The 18,748-nt window shown below is 50.5% G+C and overlaps 1 protein-coding gene across 7 annotated transcripts in view; it reads right to left on the bottom strand.

The window, feature by feature from the left end:
* MSI2 (musashi RNA binding protein 2) overlaps positions 1-18,748 on the bottom strand; it is a 427,746-nt gene that overhangs the window by 17,556 nt on the left and 391,442 nt on the right. For 5 of the 7 annotated variants that reach the window (XM_055386794.2, XM_055386792.2, XM_055386793.2 and 2 more), the window contains one exon: positions 14,925-14,987. In XM_055386794.2, the coding sequence (XP_055242769.1) occupies positions 14,925-14,987 (63 nt within the window). Of the gene's footprint in view, positions 1-11,351; positions 11,402-14,924; positions 14,988-16,355; positions 16,436-18,748 lie in introns of those variants that run through there. The other 2 variants (XM_063706244.1, XM_055386796.2) reach the window with 2 other exon arrangements.

Genomic DNA, 18,748 nt, shown 5'->3' on the forward strand with positions numbered 1-18,748 from the left:
CATCACCACTCAGCAGAGAAAAGGCAGAGAGGTGGCCCCTGTTGGGTGATACCAGAGCCTTTGCTTCCTCATCCAGCCCTCCCAGGTCTGAGACTCCACAGGAAATAGACAGGGAGCTTGCTGCCCAGAGACAACTCCCTATTGTCTCTTACAGTTTGGTGGCTCCAAGTTTCTCCTAGTTCAGTCCTGAAAATGTCCCTTGCTTTGCTTTGATCCATTGACTGCCTCTGTCTTTGAAGCACACTCGTCTCTTTTTTCAAAAAAGAAGTCAGTTTGGCTTTTCCCCATGTGTCGCCAGCCACCCTCTCATGTTGCTGCTCTGTGGTGTGCTCAGGCACCAATTCCCAACCTGAAAGCTACCTCCCTGCCTGCTACCTGCCAGGAGGCTCAGATCCTTGCTTGTGTCTTATAAGTGACTGCACTCACTGCAGGCCCAGTTTCTGCATGACAGACTGCTGCTAAAAGAAAACACTATGAAATCCAAGGCTGGGACCACAGACGTATGAGGCAGCCTAATGTAGTCTTCTCAATCATGATGAAAAGCTATGTAAGAATTAGATATCACTCTGCCCCTGTTAGGCCTGATACTAGTAGGGACAAAACAGGGCCTGGAGGTGAAAACCAATGAGGCAAGAAGCACAAAGTTCTAGAAGCTGTAGCTTCTGCAGGTGTGAGGCTGGAAAGGGAACTCATACTTATGAGCCCCTACTGTGTTGCCAGGCATGTTGGTAGGTGTTTCACACGATCTTTTTTCATGCTCCGAACATCTTGTAAGAGCAGCTGTGTAACCCCTGTTACAGATAAGAAGACCAAGGGTTTGAACAGCTAGGAAATGTGTCCAATGCCACACAGTGTCTCACACAGGACCAAATCTGGCTCTAACTTGAAGGCACAGGCTTTTTAAATTATGCTGCTCAGTTGTCCCTTCTGGAATCATACTTTGACAAGGTTTCCTCTGTTTACTTGGATCTTTCTTTGCCCCAGAGAAACTGCAAATTCAAGGACACAGAATAGATTCTCCAACCTTGGAGAGAAGCTCCTAAGGGCTTGGACCCTGTTGCCTTTCCAAATTGGGAGCTCCCTGGCAGTGGAAACATCTCTTCCATCAGGGTGGGGGTTCCCTGAGGTCAGGATCTGACTGCCCCAAGAGAGACAGGACTGCCTCTCTCCTGACGACTAGGCCACCCTCCACTATGCCACAGCCCAAAGAACAAGCAGACTTGCAGTACTGGTAGGGTCAGTGTGGAAGCAGAGAGGGCACTGCCAGAGGGAAAGTAAGCCCTGGTTAACCCTGGGCCCTCGCTAGAACTCCCCTCCCCCACCCCAGGAAAGTGCCTGGACCCAGGGGGCCACCCAGAGAGCTGATCTCAGTCCTAAAAGACCACTCCATTCTGCTGAGAGCCAAGTCCTTTGGGGAGCTGGCACACCCTAGGGCTGAACGGTATTTACTGCCCAATCATATCTAATAGAAAACTCACTGCTGGGGCTCTAGCAGGCAGGGGACAGGGTGGGGTGGGGAAGTTATCCCAGGGGCAGCCCCTTGAGGACCCACACAAAAGACTTTCCACTTGAGTAGCTCCTCTTTAATGATTATAAAAGCACAGGAGTTTAATCCATTTTTGATGTAAGCACTAATAGTTCTGTGTCCTTGAAGTTCAAAGCAGGCGCATACATGTCACTAATTAGCCAAGCACAGAGCCATTCAGCTCCTTCTCATGTTTCTAATTAGGTCTTTAATAACAAACAAACTCCGACCTTACCAAAAGGCTCCCATTGGTCAGTCAAGGAGGGCGGCTGCTTCTCTGTTTACAGTTGCTGCAGGCTGCTAGTTCTACTGGTACATGCCCTTAATGTCAGCCAGGACTGGCCTGTCCTCGAGAGAGACAGGAGGGTCCCTCTATGAGGACAAAAACCCCTTGGTCCACCCTGGAGGGTGGCCTTCCTGACCCTGCTGGGAAGACCAATGGAGGCTGGAGAGCCATGGGCTCCACAGCAGCAGGCTAGAGATCCCAGCCCCACCTCCCCACCTCCCAGTTAGAGGAGGCTGGGGTACCAGTGACAGCCACAAAGATGTTATGGAGCTTTACATCCAGCAAGAACATGATGATACTTGAGCCCTGTGTTACACACTGGGCCTGCCTGAGGCTCACCCTGCTAGATTCTGGTTTGATGGGTCTGTGATGCAGCCTGGCCACTGCACAGTTTAAAAACTCCCCAGGTGATCCTAACAGGATCAAAGTTCCTGTTAGGAACAGCGGCAAAGTTCAAGAGCCACTGAACTGGCCACAATCTCTGGGTTGATTTGCTCATTGACAGCAGCTATTAACAGGTCCACTATTATTCATGAATACCATCCACACAGAATCAAACCCTAAGAGATTTAATCAACCACACCCAAGGATGGAAGTCTGAGGACAGATGTGTAAAATGATACACAGTTCTGGAACCGCTTCTGTCCCTCCCATTGCCTTCATGCATTAAACAATTCATGGCTGTTTTCAAATTCCCACGAAGTTTCCTATCACCTGGAACCTCTTGGCTTTCTCTCCACTCACTTCTCTCAGATCTTTTTTCTTTTTTTTTCCCTTTTTTGAGAGGGAGTCTTGCTACGTCACCCAGCCTGGAGTGCAGTGGCGCAATCTCAGCTCACTGCAACCTGGGCCTCCCGGGTTCAAGTAATTCTCCTGCCTCAGTCTCCCAAATAGCTGAGACTACAGGGACACACCGCCACACCTGGCTGATTTTTGTATTTTTAGTAGAGGTGGGGTTTCACCACGTTGGCCAGGCTGGTCTCAAACTCCTGGCCTCAAGTGATCGGCCGCCTCGGCCTCCCAAAGTGCTGGGATTACAGGCGTGAGTCACCGTGCCCGGCCTGTTCTCTCAGATCTTAAGGCACTGTCACTGTCCCTGTTCCTATCTCCAAGGAAAAGGGATTTCCAGCTTTGGAAACAGCAGCAAAACAGAGCTGTAGAGCTGAAATGGCTCCCAAGGACCCTTTAGTCTGAATTCCTCATTTAGTAGAGGTGGAAGCAGGCCTGGAACCAAGTCTTCTGATTCCCTACTCTGCCTTCTATGCTTTTATGCTGCCTCTATTTTTTTTCTTTAAGCTGTTAATCACCCTCACTGGAGTAGTCAACAAGGCAACCTCTCCCCCTAGGAGGGAGAAGGAATAGAAAGCAAGCCTCTCAGCTGCTTTAACTTCGAAGGCCAGGGCATGGGGAGCCACGGGGACAACCCTGAACACAGTGTAAACCTCCAGCAGATCATTTCCAAGCCTGAACGGAATGTGCCCTTTAAGCCAGATGGGAGGGGAGTCACTGGAGTCTTGGGGGCTACCTCCATTGAAGACTTAACGACTATTTTACACACCTGGAGCTGATCAATCAAAAGCCAGAAAACACAGAAGGACACAGCAAAACTGGACTAGGGGTTTCCTCTGACACCGGTCCATAGTGTCTGCTTTGCTGCTGTGTGTGTCTTTTCTCTGAAGGATGGTGACGCTGCCGCCACCTTTCCACCTGAGTCAGTGACGGACCCCGACTCCAGGACATCCTGGATCCTATGTCTGTCATACTGAAGCTCTCCTCTTCTCCCCAAGGTCAGAAGCCCACCCTCTCCAGGATACTGTCAGAAATAACTTCCCGAAAGAGGGGCGAGCGGGGCTGGGGTGCCTTTCCCGGCTATACAAGCCTCTGCCACAGGCACGCAGGCATCAAATGTTTACCACAGACCTGGGCAGACCATTTTATTAATATTAATAAGTAACCAGGAACAAAGGGCCCCTTTATTTTTAGCTTTCTCTAATTGTGTAGTAATTACTCATCTACAAAACAAATGAGGCCCTGCTCGCGGTTGCCATGGTACCGGGTGCCCAGCCTCCCTGCAGGATGATTGGCCAAGAAGCCCGCTGCTCCCGCCTTGGCCCCGCCCCTCCACCCCGCCACTGGCTCAGAGCAAAGCCCCAGCAACTGGGCAGCCAATCCCCTCCCAGCCCTAAGGCCGGGCGGGGTTTCCCAGCGACCTTCCAGAAGCGGTCCTCGCAGCCCACAGGAAAAAATGTTGACTCATCCATACAGAAGACGTCTGTCTTCCCAGAGAAGCCCGCCCATGCTCCATCGCCTAGTTTCTTCTGGGCATTGGCTAACTTCCCTCAGCCTTGTTTCAGCTAAAGGTTCCCTTCCAATAATTCTCTTCAGGCTGGCTTCCTCTTACACGACCACGCCTCCTCCCGGCCTCCTTTGTCTGACATTGGTCTGAGTGCATTCAGGGACCAGAAACCTGTCAGCCAAAGCCAGGCAGTGTCTGCAACAGCAGGAGCAGGTGCAAAAAATACTTATACTGCCTCCTGAGGCCACTCGTAAATGATTTGGGGTTATCTCCTCCCCCAAGGATAATGGAGAATTTAGTTAAGAGCAGCTGTGGTTTTTTCTTGAGTGTCTGTTTTAAGGTTGCAGAGCCTGGCTCAGCCATCCCAGGGCTGGTACGATGGAGCGTCTGCTGACAGTGGCTTAGAGGACAGAATGACGACAGGCTTAGGCTCAAATCCTGTCTCTGCCACTTCAGATAAGCTACTATCCTTTCCAAACTACAGTTTTTAAATCTTTAAAATGGGAATGAGAATGACAGTGCTCACTTCATAGGGTTATGAGAATTTAATGGGATAAGGCAGGTGGGCTTGACATGGTACTTGGCTCACTCATAATACATGTGAGCTATTATTATTAACATCTATTATCATTATTGTATTCAAATTGACTAGGATGTGTCTCTAGCATTCTATTGACCACTTACAAGATACCTTCCCCTGGAACCCTCTTAGCCTATACCATGGAGTGGCTGCCATCGTGGTGTTCTCATCCCCCGACAGATCTAATTTCAACAGCCCATCACAGCTGTTCAAAAGCATTATTTGTCTGCTTCCTGTTCTGTAGGATCCCAAGCTGGGAAGGGAGACCTTTTTAAAAAAATTAATATTAATAAGCAACCAGGAACAAAGGGCCCCTTTATTTTCTGTGTTTTCTAATTGCATAGTAATTACTTATCCATATGAAGAATGAGGACTAGGCTGACTTTGCCTCTGGGAGGCCTGATGGTTTGTATTGTTGGGGAAAGCAGGTGCCACCCACAGATACACGCAAAATATCTTCCAAGGACCCATAATCTCACCTTTCATTCAGGAGAGCTCACCAATGAGGAAGAGGACTGAGGACATGGGCAAAGGAGGGGGTGCCCCAGGTAGGGTGAATCAGATATGGCTTTCTGGCACTTTGAGCCAAATTTTGACAGAGAGGGCAAAGACAAGGACAGAGGGAAATGGAGTGGCAGAAAGAAAGGGGACAGTGGCCACCTCAAGGGCAAAGGAATGGGAAACAATAGCCCCAAGCAGGGAATAAATAACAACTTGTTGGCAGAAGCAAAGGAAAGTTAAGGGAACTAAGGCAGAGATTTGCCATGGAATGCCCTCCTGTGTCTGCTTTCTCAATGCCTCTCACTCCACACCCCTTGCTCCAGGTCACGAGCCCAGCCCCAGACCCAGACCCCAGGATTAGGGGTCAGGCTGTTCTTTGTGGAGCTACAGCCAGGCTTATCTTCTTTAGATGGTTCTGTCCTTACTGAGCTCCACTTGCATGAAGAATACGAGCCTCCCTCTCCTGTGACTATATCAACATGGCTTTCAAGATCTCCCAGAACCTTGACTGTCTCTATCTCTTCAAGCCCATATTCCCTGCCTAGCAGACAGCTTCCCACTCCAAATTCTCCAGGCCCTGTGTCATGTCTTGCCTCCTCCACTAAGCTTCCTGCCTTCTGGGTACTCTCTGACCATGTAGGAATCTATCCTTATTAAAGGCTAGCTCTCACATCGGTTGTGTACTTTTGTCCTCCCCAGAAGACTGGAAGTCGGCTAAAGGCAAGGACCATGCCATGGACTTATTCTGCATCCCACCCCAGCCCCTAGCATGATGTTGAGTCCAGCGTTAATCATCTTATGGATAAGAGCAAAAGGCCTACTGCTTCTTGAGCAGCTATATACTAACATCTATGGAGTGTTTACAATGTACACGAATTATCTGTAACTTGTCCTCCCACCTCAGTCCTGCGTCTTGAATCCATCCTGGACAATGTTGTCAAAGCTTGTCTAACATACAAATCTGATGTCAGTTCCTAGTTTCAGGCCTCCCATGATCTCACAGGCCCTGCCCATGTAAATCGAGTCTCCTTAGCATAGTACCAAGGGTCCCCTGCTCTGATTCTGCCCAGCTCTCTGGCTTTACCTACAGTTACTCCCCTGTTGCATTTTATTCTCCAGCCAGAATAAAGCAGGGCCTCCATCTCACTCCATTGTCCTGGGGTCTGGTGGCTTTGCCCATGATGTTCCCCGGCCCCCTGGGGAGCTCCTATTTGTCCTTTAAAAGTGGAAATATTCACTCCCCTGTGAAACATTCCCTGACTTCCCAGACAAAGCTGATCACTTCCTCCTCTGTGCTACTTCTGTTCATTGGATAGGCTTATGTTACCGGGCTTATGGCATCCTGTTGTAATTACCCATTAGTTTCCACACTAGGTTGGGAGATCTTCAATGGCGTGGAGACTGCTTAGTATTTATCCATGAACTTCCAGGAACTTCCAGGGCTGTGGTGGGCATCCACTGGTTGTCTCTCTGGCATCATTCTTCCTTTTCCCCTCTTATCAGCCTGCAGGTTTTCCTTTGGGAACCCATCCTTACACCACTGTGTAAAGAGCCATTCGATTTAGAGGGGGATGGATCCCACCCTCAGTGACTGGTTTTGTAACCCAAGCCTTAGCCAAGCAGCACAAAGCTCTGGACTTTTCCTAGAATTCCAGACCATCTGACTCCCCTCTTCTGGACAGGATGGTATGATGCCAGAAACTGCTGCAATCATTTTGCCACCATGAGGAAAACCAATATAAAGACAGTATTGAAATGAGAAGGAGGGCAAAGCTAAGAGAATTGCAGAAAAAGGATCCCTGAACAAGCCAGGCACGAAGCCCACTCTTCTATGGTGCTTCCAGGATGTCAGCCAATAAATCCCCCATAATATTTAATTCCCTGTAACATTAACCTATAGTGTTTAATCAGAGTTGGGAGGTTTCTGATACAGTCAAAAGCACCCTTGAATCAGGCTTAGGACAGTACCTACCACATATAACAATAATTACTATTGTTATATACTTAATAATTATCTGCCACATTCAACTCCATGGCAGATGTCCCGTAGGTCCAGTTCTGAAATCTACATCTGAAAGATCAGACTATGAGGTTTTAGGCCAGAGACTGAGCGCTTGGCCTATATAGAGCTAGAAGCTGAGGCTACTTGGGCTGTCCCTACATGGGCTTTTATTTTATTTTATTTTTCCTACATGGTCTTTATTCCTGCTTGTGCCCGGTGTCCTGGGGGGCAGGTGTGTCCCTCATAAAAAACACGGCTTCTCCAGAGGGCTACTTAAGGAGGCCAAAGACCTGGGTTCAAGTCCAGGGTTCTTCACCTTTGACCAAAGCCTTGCTCTCCAGGTAACCAGGTGTGTGATTTTAAATAAGTCACATAGCCATTCTGTAGCCCAGCTTTCTCAAAAAAAACAAAACAAAAACATGCTTGTAAACCAGGCCACAAACTTCTGCCTTCCTGACTGTCTCCCAGGGTGGCTATGGTAATATACATCACGGTGTATATCTGAAAGTCAAAACTCTGCAGAGGCCAGGCACAGTGGCTCACACCTGTAATTCCAGTGTTTTGGGAGGTCAGGGTGGGAGGATCACTTCAGGCCAGGAGTTTGAGACCAGCTTGAGCAATATAGTGAGACCCTGTCTCTACCAAAAACAAACAAACAAAAACAAAAAAAGAAAAAACAAAAAACACACAAAAAAACCAAAGCCGGGCACGGTAGTATGAACCTACATTTCCAACTACTTGCGAGGCTGAGGAAAGAGGTTCATTTGAGCTCAGGAGTTCAAGACTGCACTTCATTCCAGCCTGGGCAACATGTGAGAGTCTGTCTCAAAACAACAACAAACCAACCAACCAACCAAATAAAAAAAAAACCTCTGCAAAATACAAGCAACCATGAATGATACACCTGGGCACATGCTCCTTGGATGGTTCTCACCAACCTGCAGGTTGATCAGCTTTAGGGGCTTCCTAGACCCTGCAGTGCTCCCACCCAGCCCAGGGTGCAAGGAGCGGGTCTCTAGACCCCTCTCTGTTGTGCTCTACACGCTCTTATGGAGCTATGAAGGACACCACCACACTTTCCACCCCTGCTCCAGACAGCTGGGCCTGAGCTCCTGAGCCGACACAAGAGCAATGACCAACCAGCTCAGGGGGCAGGCAGAGATGTGTCAACCACTGAAAATAATTCCACTGATTTGAAAGACCATTAACATTCCCCCACTCCATTCACTTTAGGATTAACTTATACTTAGGTCTGGGCTTCAAGGCTAGTCACTAATTGCACTAGAGTTGATTTATCAAGTGCACAGTATTTCTATTACAAAATTATTGATTAGAGCTGATGTATTTTATCCTCAACAGGTTTGGTCTGAAAGCCCTTGGAAAATGAATGAAGCTGAGGTCAGCAGCGGGCAGCTGTGAGCATTATTATAAATTCACTGGGGTTACTGAAATCCAATGCTGGACTCTTTATGGTGAAAGTCCTGGCTCTCCCAGAAATGATCATTTTAATGACAAACTGGGAAACGAAGTATCCATCCCCAGAACACATGGCAGTAGACTGAGAGATGTGTGTTCAGGTAAGATCCTTTGGTAAGTCTGGTTGTGGTGGCTGGCCCTAGTGGGTCAGAGATTTGTTCTCCCCCTGGGCCACTACTGGCTGTATTCTATGGCCACAGATGTGGCTTTGTCTTAGCACAAGGGTGTCCCCATGACCTTACCCACAAATGGACCATCTTGGGTCCACAGCCCCCAGAGGATGCTTGCTGCTAGCACAGGAGGCTGGGTGAGGAAGCAGAGATGGAGGCACTGCATCCCCCGCTCCGCCCCCCATCAGATCTTGCTCATGGAGCACAGGAAAGCCATCTTCAGAAATGAAGGCACATATTGATCCATTTTCCTTTTTTAAATGAAGCTGACAGTGGTCATTCTGAGGCCAGAAACAGTGCATTGTGGGAAACACGGACTTTCAGAGGACAGGACCAGTCTCAGGCCACTGAAGGCTAGAAATGCCATCTGCCTTTATATTCCTTGGTGCTTGGTACAAAACAAATCCTTAATAAATACATGTTGAAAGCAATACCTGGGAACCCTAAAGCTTATGGTACAACTGACCCAAATAGCTCCAGGATCCCTCCAGCAAGTGGAAGAGTGTATGTGGGACACTATCTTTCATATCCCCCAGCCCCTAACATATATAAGGCAGAGGCTAGCAGTGGGGACACAGAAAACATCTTGAAGGGGAATTGGGATGGGCATATCTACTTCTTGAGATATATTCTCCTCCCTAAAGCATTTTCTTTTCTGGTTCAAGTTAAACTATTTATTCCATCCCCTGACTTGCATTTTACTTTTGCTCATTTTACCAACTGGAACTGGAGCTCTTAGAATTTCCAGCCACAGGGCAGCAAAGCCATTTTCCTAGCAGAACCAGACCTGGGATTTAGGCCAGTGGGAGGGGATTTTCTGCTCTCTCTGCCTTCTGTCCCTACCCTCTTCTCTTACTCCCCAGCCTCAGGCCAATTTGCAGCTTCAGCAGCCCTGAAGCCTGACAGTTCCAGCCATCTCCCTGTGTACCTCCTCGACCTGCACCCCCATGCAGGCCAAGCTAGAAGAACAGCTCCTTCCAGATTTATCTTCCTGGGCCTTGGCGCCCTCATCCTGTTTGGTGGCAGACTGGCCTTACTCACATTCAATCCTTGTTCATTCCGATTCTGCCACCAATTTCCACAGCATGGTAGATTCTTTCCACAGCGCTACCATTTTGCTCTATCTCTACGCATTCTCTCAGGGGACTTTATGGACTCCGACGTTTTCCTGGGCTTCTGTCTCCCACAGTAGATAACTTGCACCCTGAAGGTTCAGATCCCACCTGTGTTCCATCAATGTTCTTGCAGCACTGGGCAGAGCCACCACATCCTGACTTAAAGAGCAGGTTCCAGGAGGCAGGCACTACTCACTCAGCATCAACACGTAAAGAGTAGGGACACCTCCAGAAGCTCTGAGAGACTTCTGGCACTCCCTTATGGCTTGTCACCACAAATGTAGGAAGATGGTGTGTCCAAAGATGACTGGCTGCACGTGCTCCTGTTCTAAGGGCACAGGCTGCAGGACTGCTCCTTTCCCCTCTAGGGAGCCTTCCTGGGGAACTGGAGGAAACTAGGGGTGGTTCCTCTTGGATGTTCCAAGCCGACCTCCCTTTCTGTCTCCATGAAACTGTGCCAGTCACCTCCATGCTAAGAATGTCACCACTCTCACCCTACTTAACCTTCACCAACCCTAAGAACAAATGGCAATGATTTACTAGGGCCAAGTGCATTCCCTGTCTGCAGACCAAGGATCTCAAGATCTCAATCCCTTCCTTACCATGTCTCATTTCCCCTCCACCCCAAGAAGTAATCCATATAGACAGGACTGCCACATAGACCTGTATCCCTGAAGGGCTGGCTGTGACCTGCCAAAGGACTCAAGGAGTAGAGGGGCTTAAAGGAGTCATGCTGGTAGGCCTTAAGAAATAAAAAAAGATCTGCTCTGTTCAAGAATAGTATGAGAAAGACAAGAACAAGGAAGACCTTTAAGACTCCTTCCAATCCTGGCTCCATTTTTGCACTATAATTGGACGATATCAACAGAGACCTCAGTGAGGAAGAGCTGAGGGTGGTGACCCAGTTCTGGACTGGGGGAACGGAGAGTGTGAGGGGAGGTGGTGGTGGCTGATGGTGAGAACATGGATCCAAGCCCCTTGGAAACATTGAAAATATGGAGCCCCTTCTCTTCCTGGTCCCCGCACTATCCTTCAGACGGCCGTGCTGTGCCGAGCCGTCAAAGACCCTGTAATATCAACTCAACAATGCATGTACTACAACTACAGCTACGGCTACCAGTACATCTACTACAGTGCATGCATTTAGTTCAGTCCCACAGATACATACAATCTAAGAACAGGCAGGGGAGGTGTGAAATGTTTTACTGGACAACAGGTGTTTTGGAGTTGTAACTAATAAAAAAAATCAAAAACGAAAGTGTACAAAAAAAGACATTTCTTGAGAGTTGGATATGAGTTTGTTTCTTGAACTGTTTCATCTGAACAAGCAAAAACATGCAAACCAGCTGGTACTAACAGGAAGCTGGACACTGAGAGAGGATTAATAGGTGTGGACAAACCTTCCCGCTGAGCGTGCTCAGAAGAGTGTTTGAGAGGAGGTGTGCAGATCCTAGCGTAAGAGAGGCGGGAAAGTATGCCTCAGAGACACTCTCACCGCAGCCCCAACCAAGCAAGAGAAAAGACAACAGAAATATGACTGCTCACACTCACCACCACCATCAGGAGCTCATGTTACTAGACTGGAATAAAGCTGGCAAGTATAAAGTACAGTAAGGGGTCCTGGCTGGGGCCGGGTGGGTGGGGAGAGGTGGGACGGGGTGGTACCAGGGGCTCAGAAGCTCTAAGATTGATACACGGACCCACCCATAATGTCACCCCAAACTAAAATACCCTGAATATCCAAACCACTTCCCTCACCTGTCGGGGGAGGCTTCTGTCAAACTGAATTTAGGTTTGGGTGGGACATGATGGGGCCACTGGAACTGAATGAATACGATCAAAATAAACAAACAAACTCTCGACTGAGCACAAGAAAAGATGACATTTCAAACTACCAGGTGAAGGGAAAAGAAAAGTGACCACTGATAGTGAAGTTATCTAGGAGTCGGCAGGGACCTCACCTGGTGGGGTCCCCTGAGCCCTGCTCACCTCAGGTCCTAGGGGAATTAGGAACAGGTGGGCAGGCTGGCCCAGAGGAGTTGGCTGAGGTGGGCACAGACCTCAAGGCCCCCCCGGACCTCCTACCCTGACACCATAGCCCTGACGGATCCAAGTTGCCACCCTGAGCAAAAACGAAGCTGCCTCCCACCCCACGGCCCTCAGCAAGTGCTTCTCACTTCAGGAAGCTCCCCCTATAAGTCATAATGGAAGGAAAAAAAAAAAAAAAACCCAAACGTTGGAGCTAGACAAAAATCAAAGACAAAAAAAGGGCCGTCCATAGGATGATGTCTGATCCCTAAATGAAGCCTGAGAGCCCCTGGGGAGCAGAGGCCACGTTTTCTACTGTTTGGAGTTGCCTGCCAGGTTTAGCATGGTACCAGGTTCAAGGTAGGTACTCAACAGACTCTCCCTGAATGTCTCCCTGTGTCTCCCTATAAGGGAGTGCAGTTGAGTTCATGCTGACCTGCAGTAGTTGAGGCTGCAGGAGCATCCTGGGGAGGAGCTGGGGTGAGTAAGGGCTTCAGGAGCTGGGGAAGGTGAAACTAGGCCATCAGCACCCAGTGAGCCCTCTGTGGCCTAGACTGATGCACACACCCAAGTGAGTCTGTGTGGTCCTCGAAATTCAGAGCGAAGAGCTTTTGCCACTGAGAGGCCACCCACAGGTAAATAATTGGCCATCCCATCAGGCTTGGCTTCCCGATCATTTTCTAGAGGGAGTGAGGTGACAGTCCCCTTACTGGCAGAATGCGTTAAAAGAAAGAAAGGCAGAGCGCTTCCTTTCCCAAACCTGTAACCCTGTTCCAGGTCCAAAGTGGGGCTGAGGAACTAGGGTAGCCTGGCTACACACAGGCAAGTGTCTTCCTGCCTAGGCAGTGCTCTCACTATGGTGGACACAGTCTAGTCATTGCCCTGGGGCACATCCCAAGCCCCTGACACACCCTGCCCGGCAGCACTGCAGGGTTGCCCTGTAGCTTCTAGGCTGACCCTGCACCCTGTGGGGCGGGGCGGGCACCTCGGAGTTGAGGATTTACTCTTTGCGCTAACCCAGGCTGGTGTGGGCAGGTGGTCTGGGAGCACACTCCTGAATACAGTTCACTAACAGTGCAGCGATGAGCATGGCTGACCTAGAATGGGCTGGGAGAGACTTTGCTCCCAATGGAAATGGCTACAAATCAAACACCATTGATCCCGAAAAAAAAAAAAAAATGTGTGACTGGAGATGACCTTGGGGGTTAGGAGTTAGAGGGATGGGTGGGACTCCCACCTGGCTCTGGGGGTCCATGAGAGGGTAGGGTGGCAGAAGGGGGCACAGACCGTGGGAGACGGCTCTCAGACTCATAAAGAACCCCATGCTGCCCTTTAAACTTGCCATGAAGTCAAGGAGAACGGGGTGGGGTGGGGAGAGAGGCAGGGTTAATTTTGGGTTAAAGTTTAGTTTCATAATCCAAGTTATAAAAAGAAAGAAACTGAACGGAGAAAACAACAACCAACAACACTCAAAAATCTCAAGAGTTTTCTTTTATCTTTTCCCCAACCCCAGGCACAGGTAGGGCCAAGGCTTGTTTATAATGATACCAAAAAGCACTCAAGTTAAAAAACCAGATGGCACAGGGAGACACAAGGCAGCTGTGCACCCCGCCCCCGGGGCCCGGGGCTGGGGGGACTGAGGGACACTGGCCAGAGGGCAGGTGGGGCCTTTGGACACTGGCTGTGGTGAGCAGAAGCTCAGGAAGGGGGCCCCACTCTCTGGACCTGCCTGCCAGTCTGCCCACTTGCCAGCTGTCTGGCAAACTGACCCTCGGCAACCCCTGAGAACTCCCTAGCCCCCTCCAAACAAAACCCCAATGGGATGATTCGGGGGAGTGGATCCTTTGTAGCTCGAGGCAGTGCCAGTTTGCATGGAACGGATTTTTACTGAAGTTTTCTAATGGGCCTCACTGTGCCAACTTCTCATCACCCAGGGTGTGGGTTCTTGGCATTTGCCCTCTGGGCTTTTAATGCTCTATTTCCTGGTACCCTCACCAGCCCCCCACCCTGCCCAGCCCCACCCTCCTCAGAGCCCTGTGACATCAAACTAGGCGCTTCCCTGGGTGCTCCAGAGCCCTGTCCGTGGGGCGTGGGGGGACAGAGCTGCAAACCATGACCACTCAGTTCAGGGAGCAGGGGTGGGGAGGGAGCCCAGGGCACAGCAGAAGCCCTGCTTGCCTGGGAAGGCAGAAAGCATTCTGGGGAGAGGGACAAAAGGGACCCCGGGCACCCTGGACATATCCCAGCTCTGGCCTGACCCCATGGTAATGCTGGGAAAGTGTTCCCATGTCACTTGAGGGGTTCCAGACCTCCAAAAGGTTGGCTTTGGAGACAGAAGGACTGGAGCAACCTCATGGGACAGAAAGCCCAATTCCCTTGGCAGCTGGAGCTGAGGAGTCTGACTAAGAAGAGTCTGGGAGGCACAGCGGCTCCAGAAACAGCAGCTTCATTCACTGAGGCCCAGGGCTGGTCCCACGGCTGCTTTCAGGGGCTCTGGGGGTTTAGCCAGACCAGCAAGCCCACCTACCAGTGCAGCAGGGGCCCAGGGGACAGCCTAGCACTTCTCTGGCTGGCTCAGGGACCCAAGGAAGGGAGCCTGTTGAATTAGCAAAAGCCAAGGAGGGAAATGACCACAGGTACCCGAAGCTAGCTGTCAGGTGATGGGATGGTCAAAGTCAAAAAGAAACTCAGGTTTTTTTTTTTTTTTTTTTTCAAGGAGAGAATAATAATCTGCCTTTGGTTTGCAGTCCCATGACTGTGACTGACCCCACTACAAGTGCCCTGGGTGGCCAGGCCTTGCCCGCGCCTCCCTGTCCACCCCCTCCCCGGGGCTGTGGTGAGAGTGGTGTTGGACAGATGCAGCCACACAGATCCGACAGGGCCTTGACCTCCCCCTGCACACTGGGGGCATGCCTGGGAGTCGCCTGTCCCATACACCTTCCTACCTGATCCTCTTGCTGCCGCCACCGCCGCTGCTGCCACTGGTCCATAAGCCGCTGCTGGGAAGCCTGGCCAGGAGAGAGAGGAACCTGAGTCATGGAGGAATCCTTGAAACGGCCAGGCACAGACCTAGGTCACGGGCCACACAACCCCCGCCCTCCACACAAAGACAGGAGTGGGAAGGGATTTTCACAGGGCAGCTTTTGAGAGGGACACAGAGTAGTGGCTGTCAGGCTTCCGGAAGGCACAACATCTTTAGGTGCGTTTGATTCTCACCCATTTGTCACCCCAGAAGCTGGTTCTAGAAGGCCCACAACAATAATTCAAGAATTGTAGGAGGAATTTTTTTCTTGAGAAGCAGGGTTGAGCTCCCTGTTGGCCCTGCATCGACACAGTGGCTCCCCTGGGGTTGTCTTGAGTAGAACTGAGCATGGCTGGGCTGGTCCACTGCTCCTTGCAGAGATCATGGCGGAGTGGTCAGCCCCGTGCCACAGGCAGGAGGCACTTGGGACGGCCTCTTGACAGAGCAGGCACCTTGGCCAGGAGCTGGCTTAATTCCAGCTGTTCTCCAAAGGCTCTGCAGGTTAGCATGGCCTTTTTAACTCCAGACTTTTGTCAAAACATCAAGTCAGCAGCATCACAGCCCCAGGCCCGAGGGTGAAGCATCTGGGGGTCCCAGGTGATTGCATACACATGGAGCCAGATAGGGAAGGGAGTGCGGGGCTGCAGGGGTCTATGTGGGGTGAGCCCTGTGGCTTTATTTGATCTCTCAGTGTTTCAACCTCCTGAGGCAACTGTGGGAATTTAGATGTGGCTCTTCGGTCTGAGCCCCACAGTCTAGATGAAGCTGGCACTGGAGGGTCTCCTAGGGGTCCCTGGATTTCTTCTTGATCAAGGCTTATGCTATCTAAAAATGCACCGGGCAGCAAGGATGTCCCAGCAACAGGAATGATAGTCAGGAGGCCAAGGTAACCTCTTGTAGCTGCAGAATCCAGATGAAGTATGCCAAGTTCCCTACCCTGGGCTTCTCTCAGCCACCAGCACGTGCACGCACAGCCTCGTGCTGGGACATACACAGATACACTCCCATACATATAAAGACAAACATCCTCTGCCATCCAGGCAGATGCTTGGAGGCCTGACCCCAAGACCCATTTCCAATCACTGTGGTTTTAAATGATGTGCCAGAAGCCAGCCGCAAACTCAATAAACAGCCCCCAACAGGGCTGCTCAACTTTAGCTACTGAGCTTTTTAAACAAGGAATTTCTACAGGACGAGAGGAAGACATGCACCGTCAAGGGCAGGGAGCAGAGGAGGGAAGAAAGCAGAGACAAAGCTCCCCCAAACAGAGCGAACTAGAAGCCCACTAAACACTAAGACTATTGTCCTAGCTACACAGTACTACTGAAGGGAAAGAAGTTCAAAGGGGGAACATGCTACTCTAAAAAGGTCAGGCTAAGCTACTTAAAATGTCAATGAAAAGAGACATACTTGCATTTAAATATGGTAATAGGGCTGTTGAAGGGGGAAAAAGAAAGATCCAGGTGAAATAAATGTATGGTTGTCCCTGGCTGCAGGTCTCCAAGCTCCCATGGAGACCATGCATGGTGACTGGAGGCCCTCCCTTCCCCAGAAGGCAGCAATGAACCGAGAGGGAGACCAAGGAAGGGACCCCCAACCAAGTCCTCTCCCCATTTCTTCCAGGCAGCATCTAGATTTCTGAAGATGAGGGTCTTGGCAGAAATTGCTGAAGAAACATAAGGAAGAAGTCAAGTTATTTCTCTCTGTCCCAACCCCCAGGACACCCAGGCTTCTGCTGCTGTTAAGAGCAAGGCCCAGGGGATGCTGGAGGGAGAGGGTGCAGGTGAGTCATTCCTTTGCACTCCTTACCATGCGCTGAAAACAGCAGGTTTCCTAGGAAGCACGGAAAGACTTGGGGGAGGGGGAAAGAGGAACGAAGTGGGGGAGGGGAGTGTAGTCAATAAAGACTTGTTAACAAAAGGTCTATTTTCTGGAATTGAGTGCATTTTGGACAAAAAGTCTGAAAGAGGAAGAAAAAAAAAACTTATCCAAGAAACGAAATCCATTATCCTTAATTTCAAATAAAGGCTCCTGCTGGAGGTGGAGCATCAGACACTGCTGAGGGCTGGAATTTCATCTCCACCCTGGAGAGGAAGGGTGTGAGAAGAGGGGCTGAAGGAGCAGGGCTGCCCGATCTGTCCCTCACACAGCACGGGCAGCAGCTCCATAGTCGCCACCCCACTGCCTCTGTGCCCTACATCTGAAACACCAGGGCCTTGCCAAAACCTGGCCTAGCCCCTTGGGAGCCTCCTGGTGGGGAAGGGATGGAGCTTGCACCAGCATCCTGCACAGCCATCCTCCTGGCCCCCTTCTGCTGCTCCTCGCCATCCCCCTCCTGTTCCATTAGGCCATCCAGCCTCACCACTCACCCCTCACCCGCCAAATACATTTTCCATATGATCTGGCAGACAGGCCCCTGATACTGAGTTCCCAGGGCCAGGCCTCTTCTTGGTGGCTGGGCTTGCGGGAGATGGGCAAGCACAGATACAAGGGGTGTGTGTGTTGGGTGTGTACGTGTTAAGTGTATGTGTGTTGGGTATGTGTTAAGCGTATGTGTGTCAGGTGTATGTGTGTAATGTGTGTTTGTTGGGTGTATGTGTGTTGGGTGTATGTGGATGTGTGTGTTGAGTGTATGTATTGGATGTGTGTGTGTGTGTTGAATGTATTGTGTACATGTGTTGGGTGTATGGATGTGTGTGTTGAGTACATGTGTGTTACGTGTTGTGTATATGTGTTGGGTGTATGTGGATGTGTGTTGTGTGTGTATGTGTTGTGTGTGTGTGTGTTTGTTGAGTGTATGTACTGTGTACCTGTGTTGGGTGTATGTGGATGTGTGTGTTGAGTGTATGTAGGCATTGGGTGTGTGTGTTGTATATTGAGTGTATGTATTATGTACATGTGTTGGGTGTATGTGGATGTGTGTGTTGAGTACATGTGTGTTGTGCATGTGTTGGGTGGACTAGGGGCACCCCAGCTGGGGCTGCCAGAGGCCAAAGAAACATCCTGGTGGCCTGAGCCTAAGGCTGTGGTGACGGAGGGCACAGGCTGTCTCCAGGACAGGCCCTTCGCAGGACACAGGAGGGGCCTGAGGACCAGGAGGCCCCTGGTGGAAACAACTCTCTGGGGCTGGACCTGGGAGGGCTGGGAAATGCAGGGGAGAGACACCTGGCAGAGTGGCCTCGTGGCACTGTCTTCAGCATTTTTCCCCAGGCCCTGAGGAGGCAGGGGTCATCTGGGGCAGGCTACTTCCTTGGGAAAGCAGGGGCTGGGTTATCAAGGAGGGCACTGCCTTAGCAGAGAGTGCTTGGGGGAAGACTGCAGGGAACCAGGCAGGTGGTCTGGCAGGGCTCAAGGCTTCTTCATAGGGCCTCGGGCCAAGCAAAGCTGTGGCAGAGCTCCTTGGTCCATGGGTGCCCACAGATGCCCAGCACCCCACTGCCCAGAGTGGGAAATGATCACCCCTCCACTGCTGGAAATGTGGTGGGGGGGTCCCTCCTCAACATAGCTTCCCTGGCCAATGTGTGAAGGGGCCACCAGACTCCTCCTCCTGAGGCAGGGCAGCACAGCAAACAGCAGAGCGCGCAGACCTGGAGCCTGTCTGGGTTCGATGCCTGGCTCAGCCACTTACTAGCTGTGTGACTTTGGGCAAGGTGCTTATGCTTTCTTTGCCTTGATGTCCCCAACTGTAAAGGAGATGACCATTTTAGTGCAGGATTAATATATGCAAAGTGCTTAGATGAATGCCTG

Source organism: Gorilla gorilla, chromosome 4 (assembly GCF_029281585.2).
Source record: "Gorilla gorilla gorilla isolate KB3781 chromosome 4, NHGRI_mGorGor1-v2.1_pri, whole genome shotgun sequence".
Classification (NCBI taxonomy): Eukaryota; Metazoa; Chordata; class Mammalia; order Primates; family Hominidae; genus Gorilla; species Gorilla gorilla.